An 18,249-nucleotide genomic window follows, 5' to 3' on the forward strand; every position below is an offset into this window, starting at 1 on the left:
ACCAATGCCGCCTCATCCTCACTTTTCCACTCCCATCTCACCTCACCTTTAACGATGCTCACCCTTACTGGTCCCTCACATGCCAAGCCCTCCTTATCCAGGTCACGCTCATTCCCACAGCCCAGTGGGAACACCTGCACCCCGCCATGAGCACAGGTGTGTTCCCACACCCAGCTGCTGTGCAGGTGCCCAGACAGCACTGGCAGAGCCACTGCTCTCTGACCAGCCCTAGAATCTTTCTGGGTGGGGAGAGGTTCTGGGTTAGCCCATCTCCAGAGCAAAGACCTGTTCTTCTGGGAGGACTGTGGAGTGGTTTCTTGCACTACACTGATTCATTTCATGAACCTTTATGGTAAGGTGGTTTCTAGCTGAGGGAAAGGACTCAGTGAGCCTCCTGTACACAGGAGCAGTACAGGTGCCCTGTACACGTCTGTGCTCCTGTACACAGGGAGATGGGAATGTCCCAGCATAGGCACATCTGGGCAGCCCTGTTTCATCAGCATGTCCTTGTGCAAACCTACAGCTGAACATGCCAGTGCCAAGCAGCCAGCAGTGTGCCCCTGCACTAACTGCTGCGACACGCAGGAGGTGTGTGCACATCTCCAAAGCCACCAGATCCCCCGTTGTTGCATCCCCGTGAATCTCCCAGCTCTCCTCAGGACAGCCCAGTGGTGTGACATTTCCCAACCCTCTGCAGAGGACACTGCTTCAGGTACTTACATGTCCAGCCACTGATTTTGGGTGCTGCTGCCTGGTACTGCCCAGCTGTGGCAGTGGCTTCCAGGGAGTACTCGTGTCCTGGGGCCAGGCCCGTGAAGGTGAAGTTGTGGGTGTCCCTTCCAAGCGAGGCTGTGGCTGCCACAGTGCCCAGTCGTGCACGGTACAGGGTCAGTGTGTATCCATCTGTGCCCCCGGCCGTGGCCCCCCAGGCCGCGCTCAGCCTGTCGGGGTGCCCCGTGCTCAGCCAGCGCACGGCGGCCGGGGGCAGCGGGCCTGGGGAGGAAACACAAGTCACTGCCAGGAGCCACATCTGGGCTCAGCACAAGGAGATGCTCCACGTCCGTGCCAAGCCTGTGCTGCAGGAGCTGGGTCAGCAGCAGGTGCCACAGCCTGGCTGTGCCTCTGTGGCAGCTGCCTCCTGCCTGGCTGCTGGCTAAGACTGTGGATTGCTGTGGGAGGCTACCAGGGACAGGGCGTGGCACAGGGTCAGGCACAGACTCCTCGTGCTGCATCCAGCAGAGAATAAGCACTGAGTACTTGCAGGGGTGGCAGAGGTTAGCAGGGCAGCTGCACCAGTATGGTCCCTGACTGAACTGGGAAGGGGAGATCTGGTGAAGAACGCTGCAAGGAGAGCATCACACTCACGTGTGCAGTGGGTGAGGTTGGGGGCGCTGGCGTGGAAGGGCCCTGCTGTGGCCCTCACTGCCACGCTGTAGCGGGTGCCGGGGCTCAGGCTCCTCAGGATGTGACTCCTGGCATCCCCGGCCAGCAGCGTGTGCCCGACGGGAGTGCCAGACGCTGTGTCACGGGCATCCACCACGAAGCCTTCCGCCCCTCCACCCAGCACTGCCCAGGACACCACCAGCGCTGAGGCTGAGGGGCTGCTCAGGGTGAGGTTGACAGGGGCCAAGGGATCTGGAAAGCAACAGGGAGACAGTTAGCCCTCCTGCTCAGTGCTGAGAGCTGGCTGCTGTGCCCAGGGTTCCTCCAGGTGGGGTGGGCTGGACCAGAGATCCTCTGGAGAGAAGCCTGGGCACAAAGGGCCAGGCAGGCTTCACATGACTTGGAGCGTATCATCCCTGGGGTGTGCTGCTGGATGTGGCAGAGGAGATAATCAGAGCTTCTGGGGTGGATGGGGGGATTGGCTCTGTGTCAAGGATGGAGTGAGGGCAGTGAGCAGAAAGGTGGGACCATCACACAGAAGCTGTGGGCACAGCTTGGGATGGGGAAGGTGGCGGTGGTGCTCTGGCAGGATCAGGTGGAGGCTCACAGTGGGGCACTGTGCCCAACCCAACCAACCACACTCACATGTCCATTGGGTGACGTTGATGGAAGAGGCTTCTAACGAGCCTTTCACAGCAGTGACCTGCACAGCAAACTTCCTGCCTGCTTCCAGGTGAGTCCAGGTGATGTTCAGGGCATCTGGACTCAAGGTCTGGACCTGAATCCTGCTCTGGGTGCTGAGGCTATACAGAGTTACATGGTAGTGGTCCCTCTTGCCAGGGGGCTTGTTCCAGGATGTGCAAAGCTCTGAGGAGCTGCCTGGGTTGGTAAGGCTCAGGTTTGTGGGTGCAGCAGGAACTGTGAGGAAAAACAAGACACACGAGTCAGAGAGGAAAAGATCCACTTCTGAACATGCAGCCATCTTCGTACACAGAGACTGTGAGAGGCAGGATGTGACCACAGGCCAGCTTCACCAGGAACCAGGCCAGGGTGCCCTCCTCCCTCCCTCCTCTCCTCTCCTCTCATTTCCTCTCCCCAGGGGCCAACACTGATCCCATCACCCGTGGGTGTCAGCTGCTGACCTGTGCAGCCGGTGATGTTCTCGGGGAGGGAGCGGTAGGGTCCAGCCACTGCCCAGATCCTAACAAGGTAGCATGTTCCTGCTTCCAGCTGTGGCACAGTGACATTGGTGCTGTACTTCCCCACTTCCAGGCTCCTTGGCTGTGCAGAAGAGCCCTCCTCGAGCACGCTGAGCAGGTATCCATCCCTCTGGCCAGGAGCAGCCTCCCAGTGCACAGCCAGAGCCCAGGCCATGCTGATGGGGCTGGCAGACAGGGAACGGGGAGGCAGTGGGGCTGCAGGAGAGAAACAGTGTCACTGGGGACAAACCTGGCTGCTCAGAACTGACTCTAGCTTGGGGATGAAGCTGGCAGCTGGAGCACTGTGGGCATCCACACAATGCCTAAGGCTGGCGGGAGCAGGGGAGCTGTGTTCTACCAGTGTAGCCGATGGCAGTCTGAGAGGAGATGCGATGAGGCCCAGCCTGGGAAATGATCTCCACGCGGTACCGGGAGCCTGGCACCAGCCCCTCCAGGTCCAGCTGGGTGACTCCACGGGGGACAGACACATTCCTGATGATGGACAGGGACTCAGCCACTGAGAGCTGCACCAAGTGATCTCTGCCACCTCCGGACTCCACCCAGCTCACGTGCAGCTCCTGGGGTTTCCGGCCAGGCTGCACACTCACGTTAGCCAGGGACAGTGGATCTGGAGGGAAGCAGAGCATGGACACCCATGAGGTGGTGGAGGAACCACCTGGACAAGCCAGGGCACAGCCTGCACCCTACACAGGGCTGAAAGAGAAGTGAGGGCACCTGACCACTGGATCTTCTGCTCTCCTGGGGGACATGCAAGCTGCCTGTGCATGTCCCCAGGGTGCTGCTGGCAGGCAGGTGCTGAGAGCACTCAGCTCCCAATGGGCTGCTCTGCTCCACAGACAGGGAGCAGCAAGCCCATACAGGTCTCTGTGCTTCCTCTCTCACATCCCCCTCCCACCAGTCCCTGGCTGGCCTTCAGATCACCAGTGGTCCAGGCAGAAGGTTCAACTTGACTGGGGAAAGCCTAAGCTGGGGAAAAGGATCTTTTGGGGTCCAGCACACAGCACCTAACCTATGACATGTGCTCTGTCTCCCAGAACAGGGAGCATGCAGGTCTCACTGGAGCCCTCCCTCCACCCAGACAACTTTGTGTCACTGCTAGTCTTGCAAGCAGTGCCAGGATGTCCCATCCCTGCAAGAGACTGAGAATACTTCTGACTCACATGTCCACTCAGTGGCAAAGTGTGACGAGGATCTGTATGGGCCAGCGAGGACAGTCACCTTCAGGAAGTACTGAGTGCCAGGGGACAGCCCCAGGAATGTGAAGTTGTGGGTGTTTGGCCCCACTGAGGTGTTCCTCTGTGCTGCGTGGCTCTTGCTGTAGAGCTGGAGGTGGAACTGGTCCACATCACCAGCAGCCTTGTCCCAGAAGGCCGAGAGCCCCATTGGGCGCCGGGTGTTGGTCAGCGTCACGCCGGCCGGAGCCAGGGGGTCTGAGAGAGGAGAGACAGCCAGGCAGTGAGAGGAGGCTGTGCTGTGCTGTGGGGCTGTCCTGGGCACCCTCCCCTGTCTGTACCTGCTGGGGTTAGGTCAGGAGTCAGCACACCAAACCCAGAGCAGCCAGAGCCCCTGCTCCACAGCAGACATGGGAGCAGGTCCCCACCTTCCCCTGGGTGACATTTGGGAATGTTTTCTGTTCAGTGATGGGTTCCTCCTGCACTGCAGACCCTTTTACTTCCAACATGGCTGAATGTGGCTCCAGCTGACTGCCCATTCTGTCTGTCTATGCAGCCCTGACTCTGATTCCCCACCTCCCCATACATGGGCCACTCTGGTGCTGTCAGCATTCTGCTCTCACGGGCAGGTGGCAGTTGTGACCTGCAGCAGGCTGAGGTAGGACTGTCACACTCACACGTCCAGTCGGTGGCTGATCGCACAGGGGATCTGTAAGGCCCAGCCACAGCAGCCATCTCCAGTGTGTACTGCCGCCCAGGGACCAGGTTCTCCAAGGTGACATTCGTCCAGTCACTCCCCACAGTCACATTCCTGACCTGCTCCTGGGACTTGGTTTCCCAGAGGGTCCCTGTGTAGCCAGTGCTGCCAGAGGAAACTGCTCTCCAGGAGGCTTGCAGAGAGGTGCTGCGGCCCCCATTGCTGAGGGTCAGCTGCTCTGGGGGCAAAGGGTCTAGAAAAGGAAAGGTCCAGAATCACCTGGCAGAAGTGCAGCTCCAAATGTGCTGGGGCAGGAGCCCCTTCCCTGGGAAAAATTGCATCCAGGTGCTTTGACCACTGTCACCCCTGCTGACACCCACACACCAGCCTGGCAGGGACTGGGCCAGCACAGCTCAAATTGGCAGAGAAAAACTTGTTCTAGTGCTGGAGGAGGTGGTGGGTGGTGGAGAGGGTGGGTGAAGGCAGTGACAGACCGAGCAGTGCCACAGGAGGGTGGCTGAGGAGAAGGGCACTGGGCTCAGCTGCGCTTTTCCCTGGTGATTGGGAAACAGCAGGGTCACACACATCCAGCAGCACCTCTGCCTCCTGCTGAGCCTTTTGCCCAGTTACTGGATTAAGCTGTAGAAGATGTGTGCTGTCAGTGCCCTGAGGTGTGACCTCAGGGGAAGGGCAGGATCCAGTGGCACTCACATGTCCAGTTGGAGATGCACCGGGGTGAGGACGTGTAGGGACCAGCCACGGTGCTGACCTCAAAGGTGTACAGGGTCCCAGGGTGGAGGCCCTCGTAGGTGAAGCTCGTGACACCCCTGGGCAAGGAGCTGTTATTCACAGGGTGCTCTGCAAGCCTGAGGACCAGCAGATAGCCCTCCCCTGTGGCCTCCTCCCAGCTGGCCAGCAGGCTGTGGGGGCTACCCTGGCTGGACAGGCTCACGCCAGATGGTGCTCGTGGTTCTGCAAGGGACAAGGACAGCACGACATGGGGCAGTGCATCAGGCAGGAAGATTGCTTTCACAACATATTTTCACAAGATATTTTCTGCTTTACAAATTGCTCTAGGTGGCCCTAGAGCAGGGGTGTTGGACTAGATGATCTCCAGAGGTCCTTTCCAACCCTAACAGTTCTGTGATTCTGTGACACTGCGGTTGTCTCCATCCCACACAGGGGCAGAAGGGGCTGCAGGGAAGCTCTTAGTGCCCCCAGCACCACGGGTTGGGTGGGTACCTCCCCACACTGTGTACAGCTCCAGTTGTCCTTTCCCAGAGTGGCAGCTCTGGGACAGCACCAACTGTGGCTCCACAGGTCACCCAGGAGAGACTGAGCACAGGGAGATGGCCCCTCTGGGGGGGCTGGTGGTGCTTCCCTGCCCACCCATCCAGCTGTGGTGAGGGGAAGGGAGGAAGCAGCCTGCAATGTGCCAAACAGAGTCCAGAAGGCACAAAGCAGCATCTGGTCTTGATCTGTGCCTGACACTTGCTGGCACAAGTCTGCCCAGGACCTCTGAGCCCACCCTCACCAGGAACTGTGGGGAGGCACAATTTCCTGCCCTGACCCACAACCTACTCTTGAGACCAGGTGTCCCAGGTGCCCTGTCCTTGCCTCACCCCCAGCCCCCTCCAGGCAGCAGGAACAGCCCAAGGGCCACACATGGACTTTCTGCTCACCTGTCCAGGCTGCTGTGCTATGTGCTGATGCCCTGTAGGGCCCTGCCACCACCACCACCTGGACAGAGTACTGCTGGCCAGGGCTCAGCCCGTGGAAGGTGACGTGATCGTTGTCCCCACCAACGGAGATGTTCCTCGTCGGAGCACTGTCCTCTCCCTCCCGCAGTGTCACCAGGTAGAAGTCCCTCTGTCCCCCTGGGACACTCCAGCGAGCCTCTAAGGAGTTCTGCTCCTCTGCACTGCTCAGGGTCACATTGTCAGGACTCAGGGGGTCTGGAAGGGAATAGGATTGTGCGAGTCAGGGCTATGGGGTGCTCTGTACCCCTTACTCTCCTGAGCCTCATTCCTGGCAGGGTTACGTCCAGCCTTGGACATCCTTTTGGAGCGAGCCATCTGCACTCCCCAGCACAAGCATTCCTGGACTAACAGAGTCCAGACAAAGCTGGCAGCCTTGCTGGGAAATTCCTAAAAGTCTCCTTCCACTCCATTCACATCCCACCATGAGCTTGCTGATATTCTCAGGAACTGGCCTGGACCAAACTCCTGGCCAGACGCCCCTGGCTCGTGCGTCTGGCATGGGGGAATTTTGTTCAGTGGAGCAGGTCAGAGCTGCAGGCAGCAACAGTGGGGATCAGCCTCACTCCAGAGCAGAAAGAAACCAGCTGGAGCTCTGGAGGCCTTCCAAAACCCCATCTGCAGGGAGCAGGGAGGAGGCTGCAGCTTCCCAGGCTGGCAGGTGGAGCAGGAAGGAGCTGGAGACTTTGACACCTGGTGGCACCCAGATCCTCCCAGCATACACACAACCAGTGTTTGGCCAGTGCCAGGACAAGTCACTGGCCACAGCTGCTCTGAGTCTGCAGCTTGGCACCTCCATCATTTGAGGGCCAACGCTACCTTGGTGTTTAGTGTGAATCTGCTCTGCCCTCTTCATTTCCCTCCTGCTTTTTCTGGAAACGTCTGGGAGAGCAAGTTCAGGACTGGAACTTTTTACTGGGCTATGGACGTGTTGTCACCAGCAAAGTCCCCCTCTTTCAGGGCCATCATCAGCCTGAGGCCAGAGCAGAGAGTGGGCTGGGGGAATGGTGCAATAGTGGGTGCTGGGAGGGCTGCCCTCACTGTTTTGACCTGCCAGAGGCTCCTGTATTCCTTGGCTCTATTTGCACAGCACCCATCATGCTGGGAACATCCACCAGGATGAGGTTATCAGGTGCTACCACACCATATCCTTGACAACAATCAAAGAGCACCAAAAATCCATTTCATAGAATCACAGAACTGTGGAATGGTTTGGACTGAAAAGGACCCTAAAGCTCATTCATTCCCACCCTCTGCCATGGCACCTTCTACTATCCCACCTCTCCAGCCCCGTCCAGCCTGGCCTTGGACACTCCCAGGGATGGGGCAGCCACAGCTTCTCTGGGCAACCTGTGCCAGGGCCTCAGCACCCTCATGGGGAAGAATTTCTTCTTAACATCTAATATAAATCTCTCCTATTTTAGCTCAAAACCACTCACCCCTTGTCCTATCACTGTCTGCTCATGTAAAAAGTCTTTCTTGTTCTTGTATAAGCCACTTCCAGAGGCCTCCAGTTCAAACCAGCTCAGCTGCTGCCCCCTTGGCCCATTTTTTCTGCTGCCCTTGTACAGCCCTGAGGCACATGAGAGACAACCCCAGCAGCACTGAACACCAGTGGGATCTGCTGCCCTTCCATCCTTCTCCTAGGGGAGAGCCCACAGGCTGCTCCCACTGCATCCCAGGGAGAAGCAGGCCAGCACAGGGGATTCACTGGCCCCACTATAGCAGTGCCCCAGAGCTGGGTCCTGGAGCAGCTTTTGGCCAGGTCCAAGCAAAATCACCCTGTGCACCCAAGGAGGCTGCACTTTGGCAGGGGAGGATTCAGAGGCTGGACCAGAGGCAGGGAGAAAGCTGGGGCCACCAAGTGGATACTCACACGTCCAGGCAGTGGCATTGGGTCCCACTGCGGTGTAGGGCCCAGCCGTGGCGCTGAGCCCCAGCCAGTAGTGAGTGCCAGGGTGGAGATGCTGGAAGGTGTAGCTGCTGAGGCCCCTCCTGGCTGACAGGGTCGTGCTGACCCTTTGGGTGAGGAGGTTGCGGAGCTCCAGGTGGAGCCAGGCGGCCCCTGCAGCACCTGCCCAGGAGGCGACGAGGCTGGTGCTGGAACCTGGGCTGAGCCTCAGCTGGGTGGGGATGGAGGGAGCTGAGGCGAAGAGCAGGACACAGCAACTTTAGCACTGGGGCTGGTGGTCCCTGGACCCTCCTCTCTCCCCAGGGGCCCCTGTGCCCATAGCTGCTCTCTATGGCATGGGGGTGAAGGTCTGGTAGGGGTCTACTGAGGGATGTCTTTCCTGTGCCCCCTCCCACACAGGCTGGAGGGCCCTTGATGTCCCTCCACATTGTCATGTTCTTTCAGGCTGCCAGGCAGAGGGGTGGCAGACTGAGTACTTCAGCATTCCTGAAGCTCTCAGCAGCCAAGAGATCCAGGATCCCCAGACTGCCCCTCTGTTGGGAACAGACAAATCCAAGCCATGGGTGCTGCAAGGCAGGCCCAAGGTGCAAAGTTTTCCCCTTGGCCCAGGCACTCGGCTCACAGTGGGGATGTGAAACACTCCAGCTGTTCCCCACCATTCCACAAGCTCCCCATCCCAAGCCTGGACACCTCCTCCCCTTGCCAGCCCGGCACACGTGCCACATCCTTCCTGCCAAACCCTTCCTGCCACCCCTTCCTCCTTGGGCAAGCGCACCCATCACTCCCTACCTGTCCACTGGTGGATGCTGGTGCTGGCCTGGCTGGAGCCAGCCAGCGTGCTGACCCTCAGGGCATACTCGCTGCCGGCCAGGAGCCCGTCGAAGAGGAAGGTGGAGGCGCCGGGCAGGAGGGACACGTTCCTCACCAGGGTCTGGGAGTGGCTGTGCCACAGGCCCAGGCAGTAGCCGTCCCGCCGGCCGGGCCCGTGCGCCCAGGCCGCGCGCAGCGAGGCGGAGCCGCCGCTGCTCAGAGTCAGGTTGCGGACGGGTGAGGGACCTGCATGGGACATGGCACAAACACTGCTGGCTGCTTCTGTGAGAGCCTGACCTGGCAAGCTGCTCACAGGCTGGTGGAACCTGCCTTTGCCTGCGGAGGTGCTGCCAGCCAGCTTCACAGGACCCAGTCACAGAATCCTGGAAGGGTTTGGGCTGGAAGGGATCCTAGAGCTCATCCAGTGCCACCCCCTGCCATGGCAGGGACAGCTTCCACTAGCCCAAGTTGTTCCAAGTCCTCTTCAGCCTGGCCTTGGGCACTTCCAGGGACAGGGCAGCCAAAGTTTCTCTGGGCAACCTATGCCAGGGCTTCACCACCCTCACAGTGAAGAATTTCTTCCTAAGATCTGATCTCAATGTCTCTGCCAGTTTAAAATTCTTCCCTCTTGTTCTGCCACCATCTGCCCATTAAAAAAAAAAAACTATTTCTCTATTTTCAAATCCCTTTTAGGTACTAAAAGGCATTCGAAGGTCACCAGGGAGCCTTTTCCTCTCCAGGCTGAACAACCCCAGCTCTCTCAGCCTGTCTCCAGAGCAGAGGGGCTCCAGCAAGGATTCCCCAAGCACAGCCCCATGTCCTCCCTGACCACTCACCAGCCTCCTACGGGCTGTGTGGGCTGCACCATCCCCTTGGATCAGTCTCAGCAGTTCCTCTGAACTGAGCAGGGAGGCTTGGTCAGGGCCAACCCATAAAGGTGAAGCCATCATCACCTTGAAGCTCGCCTGCTGACAGGTCCTCTGTTCCTGCTGGCCCTGTGGGTCCTGCCACCTGCCTTTCTGTGATAACCAGCTTCTGCTTCTGCCACTGCTGCCTGACACCAGCCCTTCCACTGCCCAATATCCTCCCTCCAGCTCTACTCTCCTTTGCTAGGTTTCCCACCTTCACCTGCACTGATTTACTCAAGGATCTTCTGGAGAGGTGCAGGCAAGGGCTGCCATCCCCACCTGAGCTGTAGAACCACCAGCCCTGTCCCCTTCTCCAGCCCTTGGCACAGAGCAAGGCCTGGGGTGAGCAGTGATTGACAGAGATGTGCCAAAATTGTGAGGCAGATGCTCCTTCCTTGTAGCTATTTCTTGACTTCCAGGCATGACATTTCCCTCAGCTCTCTGCAAGCCAGTCATGGGCTGGTCCATCATTACCTCCATTATTCTAGGAGGAGAAGACACAGCACGAACCCAGCCCATACAAGGTGCAGGGGCAGGACCCTTCCTCCACAAGGAAGAGGGAACGACCCCTTAGACTCGGGGGAGCCAGGAAGGACCCTAGTTCTTGAGAAAGTGAGGAAAAGCCCAACCTCCCACGACCCAGTAGGACTCCAAACAGCACAACAATCACTGGTAGGAGCACTGAGCTCCTGGGGAGGCCTTACTTGTCTGTGCTGTGATGGTCTGGCTGGTGGTGTCCATGCAGGCCAGCGTGGCTGTCACCTCGACCTCGTAGCGTGTGCCAGGAGTCAGCCCATGGAACCAGAAGCTGGTGGTGTTGGGTCCAGCAGACACATTCTGCAGCAGCGTGCCTGACCCCAGGGAGGACAGGGCAAGGAAATATCCCTTGGCACCTCCCTCTGGCTCATCCCAGGACAGAAGGAGGGAGTCTGACCGGTCATGGTCACTCACACTGACATTCAGGAGGGTGCCTGCAGAGGCAAATCCAAAACTCTCAGCAGGGATTGGTGGTGCTGTGTGCCAGCCTGCAAGGCCAGCTCCCAGCCACCCACCCTTGCTGGGATACACCAAGCACTGGCCACCACCCTGACCCCAAGGGCTCTGAACAGCCTTTGGGAAACACAAGAACGTTCAGAAACCTTCATGGACTTGGATCAAAGGAAGCTGTCAAAGAGATGCTCCTAAGCATGGAGCATCTGCTCCACTGGAGAAAGACCAGAAGGCTTCAGCCACCATGGCTTTGTCCAGAGAGTCCTGGTTTAAGGCAGAGAAGTTCCCTGGCTGGGTATAATCCATTGCTCATCACCTTGGTTGGCCTGAGCCCCCCAAAAAGATGTTGAAGGCTCTGGGTCCACCATGGAGAAGCAAGACAGTGGCCAGTTAGGGGGCAGGATGGATATGACAGGGGGACCATTATGCTCCCTGCAATAGTCTCTACCTCTGTGTGGGCTCTGACAGAGGAGGGGCAAAGGCTGCTTTGGGGGGATCCAGACAATGAGTCACCCCCATCCTGCCCAGTTCAGAGGTGACATGGGAAGAGTGGGACACTGCATGCATGGAGGAAATGTGGGACCAGACTGGCCCCAGCCCCTGGTTGTGCTGCAGCAGTGAGGTCAGTGTGCTGGGGCTGCTGCTGTGGCATCGCAATGGAGTGTCTGTGGACAGGGAAGTGGCATACAGGGCTTGGCCTAATTGGTGGGTCAGTGGCTGAAACTGCAAATCAATTCCTGCCCTTAGATCTGCTCAGGAGTCACCTACACAACAGGAACCAAGCAGAGCCTGTCTGTCAGGCCCAAGCTGGTGCTGTGACCAGGGCAGGGTCCATCTCTGCTTCACAATGTCTCCAGCAGATTGATACACAGCCCCATCCTCAGCCTTGCTGTCAGTCACAGAACCATTTATGTTGGAAAAGCCCTTTAAAATCATTGAGTCCAAAGTTCCCCCAGCAGTGCCAAGTCCAGCACTAACCCAAGTCCCCAGGTGCCACATCCATGAGCTTTCTACGGCTCTCAGCCTTTGCAAAATGCCAGAACAGCTCTAGTGCTAATAAGACGTTTGTGAAATAATTAGCACTTAAAATGTATGGTGTGCAATGTGTTATGACAGCTTTACATCGGGTCTGGCACAGTGAGACAGCACGAACCAAGCACAACGACTGCCCCAGAGGCCTGCCATGGGGCGTCCTTTACACAGCCAGGGAGAAGCAGTGCGGGGTGAGCCCTGGGCAGGGACACCATTGGCACTGCTCAGGAGCTCTGTGTGTGTGTCTTTCCCAGAGCTGAAGACTTTCAGAACTATGTGCAACTTCTGTTCCATGCAATGCTGTGGTTTGGAGCCTGCTGGTGAGGGCAAAAGGACCAGAGGACATCAGATGGACATGAATTGGAGCATGTAGTGCCCCTGGGAAAGGCCTTCTCAGTGCCATCCCTGAGAAGTTCAAGTGCATATTTAGGATCAGACAGCTTAGGAAGGGCAACATTTAGCTAACTAAATGTAGCTGGGTGCCCTGGGTGAGGTGTCTCCACCTAGGCCAGCTGCCCTGGGCTACCCTCGCTGTCAGCAGACACCCAGAGAACCAGGCAGAGCTGACCTGAAGGCAACCCACAGGTCACTGTCCTGCCTGGTGTCAGGCTGGGATGGTTTGTTACTGCAAGCTCTTTCTTATCTCCTGAAGGTGTGAGTTCTCAGCCCATGTTTTTCTGCTTCTCTTGAGTTTCCAGTGGCTTCATCACCTTCACCATCTCTCTGTCACCTTCCTCACATCTGCAGCACAAATGTACCTAAAATGGGCCAGAGGCCTGTGACCCCAGCACTGCTCCTGTTCCCACTAACCACATCACAGACAGCACATCCACATCCACCTCATGCCCTGACAGGTGCCTGTGGATCATCCAAGTGATTTCTCACTGGCACAGGCTGATGCCACATGGGCACTGTGCTGCTCCAGGCCTACAGCAGCCGTGGGGCTGCCTTACAGATTCTGATCCTACCCAGGCAACTCCAAGGTTCTGAGCAGGGCACCTATGGCTGCGCTGCCACTGAGCCCAGCTGGTGCTCTGTGGAAGCAGAGAGCTCTGGAGCCTTGTGCCCCCATACAGTTGGTGCTGGAGAAGGATGGGACTGACTCTCCCCCTTCCCTGGGCATGTAGTTAGCCTAAAGCAGAATATTTACAAAGCTACTCTTAACTCCAAGAGTCCTGGTCTAGCACATCTGCTCATCTCGCACTGAGACCATCCTGCCCTCCTCAGCCTAGGACCCTCATTGCTGTGACTCACCTCTTTCACCTCGTGCATCCTGGCCCTCCAGCCCTGCCTGTGCTGTGTGGTTGCATGCCTCGCCCTGGGGGATTGAAAGTGTCAAGTGAGAGAGGGGCAGGATGAGCTAAGCCCAACACCTGGGAGAGGTGCCCTGTGCCAGGCACAGGTCCCACCCTGACATGGCATCTGTGGGCTGTGACTCCTTTCCCTAGGAGGGCCTGGGTCACTTCTCAGACCTCCCTTAGCCAAGGCAGTGAGACAGACTTGGCAGATGCAGCTTGTGGGCTGCCTTGGCCTTTTGCAGGTCCTGGGGCTACAGACTAACACGGGGCCATGCCCACAGGAAAAAAGGCCACCAAACTAGCCAAGGCACAGAAGTTGTGGAGAGAGAAGGAGGGACTGAGCTCTGGACAGGGCCTATCAATCTCATTCCTTCTACAGGCACACCTCCTTCCCACCATCAGGGGAAAGGATGGAGAGACCGCAGACCTCAGTCCAGCTGCCAAACAGGCAGAACAGAATCCCCGGAGCCCCTGGCACCCTCCCCGGCAGCGGCGACACCCGTTCTCTCACAGCCTGCTCCCAGCAGGGTGTGCCCGGCTTTGGACTGGCGTCAGTTCCCCCCACGTTAAAGGAAATGTCTGCTGCCCACTCCCTGTCCTGCAACAAGCCACAGCAGAACCATCATCTTCCTGGCGTTCTTTTCCCTCGGCTCTGCGGGCAGACTCGTTCCGGCTCCCCAGCGATCGCGGCGCTTCTGGCAGAGGAGAGCGAAGCAGCCGGGGACCCCAGGGAACAGCAGCCGGACCACGGCCGGGCAAGGAGCCGCGCAGCCACGGCAACAGGACACGCTGCGCTCCCAGGCAGCGGGCCCAGGGTCCGGGGGCGAGGGGCAGCGGAGGAAGCGCCGCTCGGGATGGCGAACGCCGCTGATGTGGCGCAGCTGCACGGCCAGAGAGAGACACCCGCAGCCCCGAGTCGTTCGCCGGCAGGGCAGCCCCTCGCGGCAGCGAGCTGGCAGCCGAGAGCTGCGGAGCCAAAGCGGGGGCTGGGGAGTCAAGCGCTTACCTCTGCCAGCGTCCCTGGGAGTCGCGGCACGCACAGCACCAGCAGCGGCAGCAGCAGTGACCTCATGGGGGACCTGGTGGCAGCAGATCAGAGGGATGACAGAGTTGGGGGGGGGGACAGTTTCTTAGCAGCGGCTGTCCCCAGCCAGCCCCTTGTCCCACGGCAGCCAGGAGCCGTGTCCCCACATGCTTTCCGAGCGCGGGTGACAAGATAACATCAATGGGGACCGGCCAGCGCGTGGCACCTCGGCCGGGCACGCTGGCCCTGGGCGGGGGCAGAGCTCGCCTCCAGCCCGGGAGAAGCCCAGCGGGGGCGGCTGCCTCTCGCTGGGCGCATTTGCTGTTGTCGCCGCAGGTCCGTGTCCTCTGCGGTGACTCCGCAGCTGGCCCGGAGAGAGCGGCTGCGGGCTGCGGGCAGAGCTGCCGGCTGGAGTGGGAGGCTCGCTGCTGGCCGGGCTCTCGGGGGACTCGCTGCGGCGAGGGCTCTGCCGGGCTGGAGCCCTCTCTGGCATCAGCGGGAGCTCCGGGAGCTGGAGCGGGAGGGGCGGGAGGGGCGGAGACGGGACTGGACTGATGGCGGCTCCGGACTGGGAGGGCGCGCCCGAACCAACCCCAGCGCGGGGAGGGAGGGAAGGAGGGCGCAGCGGTGGGCTGGGGTGCTGGAGGCAGCCGGGGCACGAGTGTGGCCGTGGAGTGCTGTGCACCCTCTGCTCCCTCTGTGCCGCACCTTCGGGCACCCTTCAGCTCTGTGTGCTCTTAATTCCTGCGCAGGTGCGGCTGGGGGAGCGGGGGTTCGGGTTCGCCGAGGGCAGGGATGGGGGTGTTACCGTGCCGTGCCCATGGCACGGCGGCCCGCAGGCTGCGGCGGGGCGAGTGCACACTCTGAGAGGCTCCTGGCGTGGCATCTCGCGGGCACAGAGGTGCCCAAACCACGCTTTGCCCATCTGAGGGGTGGCTGAAGCGAGCTGTGCCCGGGTGGGAGGGCGCTGTACTTCGGGGGGTTGCCCCGGGGACCAGGCTGTGCGCCGGGCTGCGTGCAGGGCGGTGTCTGCGGTGTCTGTGCAATGCGTGGCCGAGTGCCAGCTCTCATTCAGAGCAGAGATGCCATTGGCTTCACATCAGCGCTGGGGATCTGGGACAGTGCTGGAAGAGGTTCAGTGATGCATCAGTCCGGAAGCCTTTGTGGCCGTGGGAGTCTATCCCAGTGGCCAGCACGGCCACCTATGGGGACTATTCAAGCTCTGCTCATTACTCTGAGCCACCGAGCTGTCAGAGTAGGACACATCCCCCACCTGTCTTCTAGAACACCAGAATCCTTCAGCAAATGACTCAGAAGTTTGCAAGGTGGGACCTATGACAGAACAACTCTCAATATCTGGACAAAGACACGGGAAAGCTCCAGCTCTTGCATGCAATTAAGAAGAGAGAGGGACACAGGGGACCTGGTCTGGGATGCATCTCCAACCCCATGTCCATACCCCAACCCTTCTGACAACCCCCAGGCTGATGGAACCAGCTGGAAAAGGGGACAGGGAACATGAATCCCCTTCCCTTTGCATGGGCAGTAAATTTCCCAGGTCCTGGCCAAATGGGACTGGTGCCAGGAGTCCGGGTCCGTGGTCACAGTCACGTCTCTGCAGAGGTCCCTGCCTGGAGTGGGCTGAGGATAAAGGAGCCCTGGCCCTGCAGCTCAGCCCAGCAGTGAGGGCCTGTTTGTCACTTCAGTCAAGGACACAGATCTTCCCCCAGCAGAAAGGTACAGCTCTACCACCAGAGCCTCGTTGTGTCACTCTGTCTCCAGACCTACCCCTCCCCTGCACCCTGAACACAGAGATCAGGGTGGGAGCAGAAGGCAAGGCCTTGGCTCCAGCACAGGCAAGATTTTTAACCTTTAATGCCCACAGCTCCAAGGGCTGAATACCAAAAATGCCATGGCTGCATCTGCTCAAGTGATGGATGCCCCGGGTAACAGCTGTAGCTCTTAGAGATCCCCTGATAAGTATTTGGGACTGAGATCCACCAGCACGTGGGGTGACGAGGCTGACCCATCAACCAGTGCCACAGCCACCTCTGGGGATACCCATCCCTGCTGCTGGACACCGGCCTGATGTGCAGCTAGTCACTCCCCATTTAGTGCAAGGTGAGTGCTCACAGGTACTGGGGGTGAGGTCCTCCAGCCCCTGAGATGGAGTATCTCCCCAGAAATGAGACAGGGGGAGATTTGGGCTTGATTGCTGCCATCTCCAGTGGGCTGGGGACTGTTTTTAAAGGCCCCTTTCCAGAGCTGGGCAGCTGCAGCCGGCTGGGAGGAGGCTGGAGCTCCTCGCTGCAGTGAGGGTTTGCCAGGTTTACCCGGGGGCCCAGGGCAGGATCAAGGATCAGTTACAGCTGGCTGCTCCCCAAACACGTTTGCAAAGGGGCTTTCACTGGATGTCCCCTCGCAGGTCCATTGTGGGGAGCAGGCTGCCAGCACAGATGACCACACTGTGGATGGGGAGTGTGGGATTGTTTGCTGCCGTGAGCAGCCTGGAGGGTCACCTGGAGGGTGGCTGGGATAGAGGCAGTGCAAGCAGTGCTGGGGACTCTGGTGTCCCTGGAGTGTGGCAGGTGATGGGAGAGCTGAATTTGGGGAGCCCCTGGCTGATGAAGCAGGGTCTGGAGGTGAGGATGGAGGGCCTTGCTGGGTTGAGAATTGTGATCCAGGGACGTGGGACAGGAGGCACCCTAGATTTTGAAGGAAAATCCTGGGAAAAGATGTTGCATGCCCCAGTTTCAAAGGCAGTGTCCCCTGCAGTGGTGGCACGGACAGGAGGTTTTCCCTAAAGTCAAGGTGGGGCTCCTGCAGCTTCAAAACATACCAGAGAGCAGTTCCAGGCCAGCAAGAGGACAAACCCAGCCACTGGAGTCCTGGGACACTCCAACTGGGTTGTGCCTGCCTGGCCCAGCTGGAGAGAATCTGAGTCCATGCATGCTTACTGCACCTGCCTGGGCACAGCCTCAGTGCCCCTGCACCAGCCTCTGCAAAGCCAGCCATCTCCACCTCCAAACACATCCTTTGCTGCTGCAGCCCTGCATGGGGGCACAGCTCCCCCACTGAGGCAGTTGCTCTGGACAGTGGCTTGCCCAAGGAGCACAGGGGCTGTTCTACCTGTTCTGGTCTCTGAGCTGGGCAGCCAAGCAGGGATTTCTGGAACACAGTGTTCCCTCTGATCTTGCTGCCATATCGTGCCACTGTCTCACATCTCCCCAACCAGGAGGAGAGGTAACCTCAGTTGGCATGAGGATGGGCTTGAGGGATGACTTGCTGCCCACTAGGATAGGATTGGCCTCTGAGCATGGACCAGGAGACATCCCAGCAGCTTTCGCAGCCTCTGCATGTCCTGGTGGCACAGCAAGCTGTCACCCCCTGCCATGGGGACACGTGTGTATACCAGCCCCGCTTATTTAACCTCAGGTCCCAGTGGCTGTGCTCCCTCAGCTCAGGGAGTTTGGGCTGTGGCTGCAGTGGAAACAGCCCAAAGCACTGCTGGGAGCCAAGCTGAGGCCCCTTCCCTGCCGCTGCAGGGCTCAGCAGCCTCCACATGGGACAGAAGCTGCTCATCCTGTGCCAGCCCTGCCTTCCCCACGGCCACCTTGGTGATGCCGTGCCACCTCAGGTAGGGACAGAGAGAGAGAGAGAGCCCTCCTTCAGCTGGGGTATGGAATCTCCCCTCCAGTACCCCCTGACCGTGAAGCCTTCAGCTGTGCCAAACCTAAGACAACTGCAGAAGTTTCTCCACCCAGCAGCTGGAACCAGGCCTGGAAACTCAGGGGCTGCCGAGTCATCACATTTTCCGCGAAGCAGTGAACGCTACCGCACGGCGCAGGGGGATGGGGACGCCCCGCCGCCGGGGATGGCTGCAGGGCTCGGCCAGGGCTGGGAGGGGACAGGGGCTGTGCAGCCAAGCCACCGCCTCTGGCAAGGGGCAGAGCCTCAGCACGGGACTGCTCATGCCCTGTGCTCCAGGGGCATCACCCAGGAGCAGAGATGGGAAAGGAGACCCCTGACAGCACGCCTATCGCTGT

At 59.2% G+C, this 18,249-nt stretch overlaps 1 protein-coding gene across 2 annotated transcripts in view; it reads right to left on the reverse strand.

Moving 5' to 3' along the window:
* The window catches only part of LOC128799452 (receptor-type tyrosine-protein phosphatase V-like), a 35,303-nt gene extending 20,754 nt beyond the window's left edge, over positions 1 to 14,549 (reverse strand). Inside the window, exons 1-14 of one of the 2 annotated variants that reach the window (XR_008434728.1) lie at positions 14,186 to 14,549; positions 13,136 to 13,199; positions 10,564 to 10,830; positions 8,931 to 9,197; positions 8,106 to 8,372; positions 6,155 to 6,427; positions 5,184 to 5,444; positions 4,453 to 4,725; positions 3,764 to 4,033; positions 2,941 to 3,210; positions 2,526 to 2,798; positions 2,029 to 2,301; positions 1,366 to 1,635; positions 721 to 993 (exon numbers count right to left, since the gene is read on the reverse strand). Coding sequence is in view for 1 of the 2 variants with exons in the window: in XM_053963881.1 (XP_053819856.1) it covers positions 721 to 993; positions 1,366 to 1,635; positions 2,029 to 2,301; positions 2,526 to 2,798; positions 2,941 to 3,210; positions 3,764 to 4,033; positions 4,453 to 4,725; positions 5,184 to 5,444; positions 6,155 to 6,427; positions 8,106 to 8,372; positions 8,931 to 9,197; positions 10,564 to 10,830; positions 13,136 to 13,199; positions 14,186 to 14,251 (3,367 nt within the window). In the remaining variant the exon portion in view is untranslated. The remainder of the gene's footprint in view (positions 1 to 720; positions 994 to 1,365; positions 1,636 to 2,028; positions 2,302 to 2,525; positions 2,799 to 2,940; positions 3,211 to 3,763; positions 4,034 to 4,452; positions 4,726 to 5,183; positions 5,445 to 6,154; positions 6,428 to 8,105; positions 8,373 to 8,930; positions 9,198 to 10,563; positions 10,831 to 13,135; positions 13,200 to 14,185) is intronic. The other variant, XM_053963881.1, reaches the window with a different exon arrangement.
* Positions 14,550 to 18,249: the final 3,700 nt, after the last annotated feature.

The sequence above is a fragment of the Vidua chalybeata genome, chromosome 24, assembly GCF_026979565.1.
Source record: "Vidua chalybeata isolate OUT-0048 chromosome 24, bVidCha1 merged haplotype, whole genome shotgun sequence".
Lineage (NCBI taxonomy): Eukaryota > Metazoa > Chordata > Aves > Passeriformes > Viduidae > Vidua > Vidua chalybeata.